Genomic DNA, 928 nt, shown 5'->3' on the forward strand with positions numbered 1-928 from the left:
GCGGACGCCCGTCCTGAGCCTTCGCGCAATCTGCGACAGAGGACCTAGGCAGCCAGTACGCCCGACCTCGCCACCCTTGAGCCTCTTCCCGTCGCCCACACGCACCTCGGCCATGTCGTTGTCTTGTACACGACCCGACCATTCGATACTCGGACTGCTTCTATCGCGGACTGAGCCAGTTGCTCCAGGTCGTATGCCCCGGGCAGGCGGCCCCAGTGCCCGCTGTTAAAGACGAGGACGTCGGGGTTGAGGAGCGGTACGACATCGGTGAAAAGCCCGTACACGTCGTGCACCCAATGCGGATCTTGGTCACAGGCCCCTGGCTCGCAGCCTCTTTGCCGAGATGGGATCGAAGAAGCCTCTTTTTCTTCAAGAAGATGCAGCGTGGAAGTCAGGGGCATGGCCGAAGCATCAGACCGCACCGACGTCTTCTCTTGGAAATGCCGCCCTTCCCGATACAAGTTCCTCCATTCATCCACGTCGGGTGTCTGGCCATAACGTTTCGGAGCCCGATCTAGCCGAGGCGGAGGCACGGAGACGTTCAGCCAGGTAAGGTTGTGACCCTGATGCCCACATGCGGGGTTGAACCATAGAAAGAAAGTGACCCAGACATCCAGTACTTCGTTGTGATAGTATCGATTTTCGATGTTGCCTCGGCGTTCCGCAGGTTCCTCACGGTAACAATCACAGGTCTCCCTTCCATTAAAGCGTGCGTTGGTGCCCTGTGATAGAGTGAGCCACAGACATTCTGACTTGAAAAACAACGCGCAGTTTTCACCTCTTCCCGTCGCATCGCATGGGATGTGCAAGTCCTTTCAACACATAGCCCGCCGAGGTTACCTGGTAGAATCGCTGGTACCCCTTCCACTGACACTCGTTCTCCAGCTGCGGGTCCGGTCCACCCCATACGCCATTTTCCAAGAAGTTG

At 57.5% G+C, this 928-nt stretch overlaps 1 protein-coding gene across 1 annotated transcript; it reads right to left on the bottom strand.

Moving 5' to 3' along the window:
* Positions 1–571: 571 nt before the first annotated feature.
* NGA_0459600 (uncharacterized protein) lies at positions 572–893 on the bottom strand (the record flags this gene model as incomplete). Its single annotated transcript, XM_005853885.1, has 2 exons — positions 841–893; positions 572–722 (listed from the first exon to the last, which is right to left on the bottom strand). A coding segment is annotated over exon 2 (132 nt), but the record flags the coding sequence as incomplete, so codon positions are not given.
* Positions 894–928: the final 35 nt, after the last annotated feature.

This window comes from Nannochloropsis gaditana, assembly GCF_000240725.1.
Source record: "Nannochloropsis gaditana CCMP526 unplaced genomic scaffold scaffold694, whole genome shotgun sequence".
Taxonomy (NCBI): Eukaryota; class Eustigmatophyceae; order Eustigmatales; family Monodopsidaceae; genus Microchloropsis; species Microchloropsis gaditana.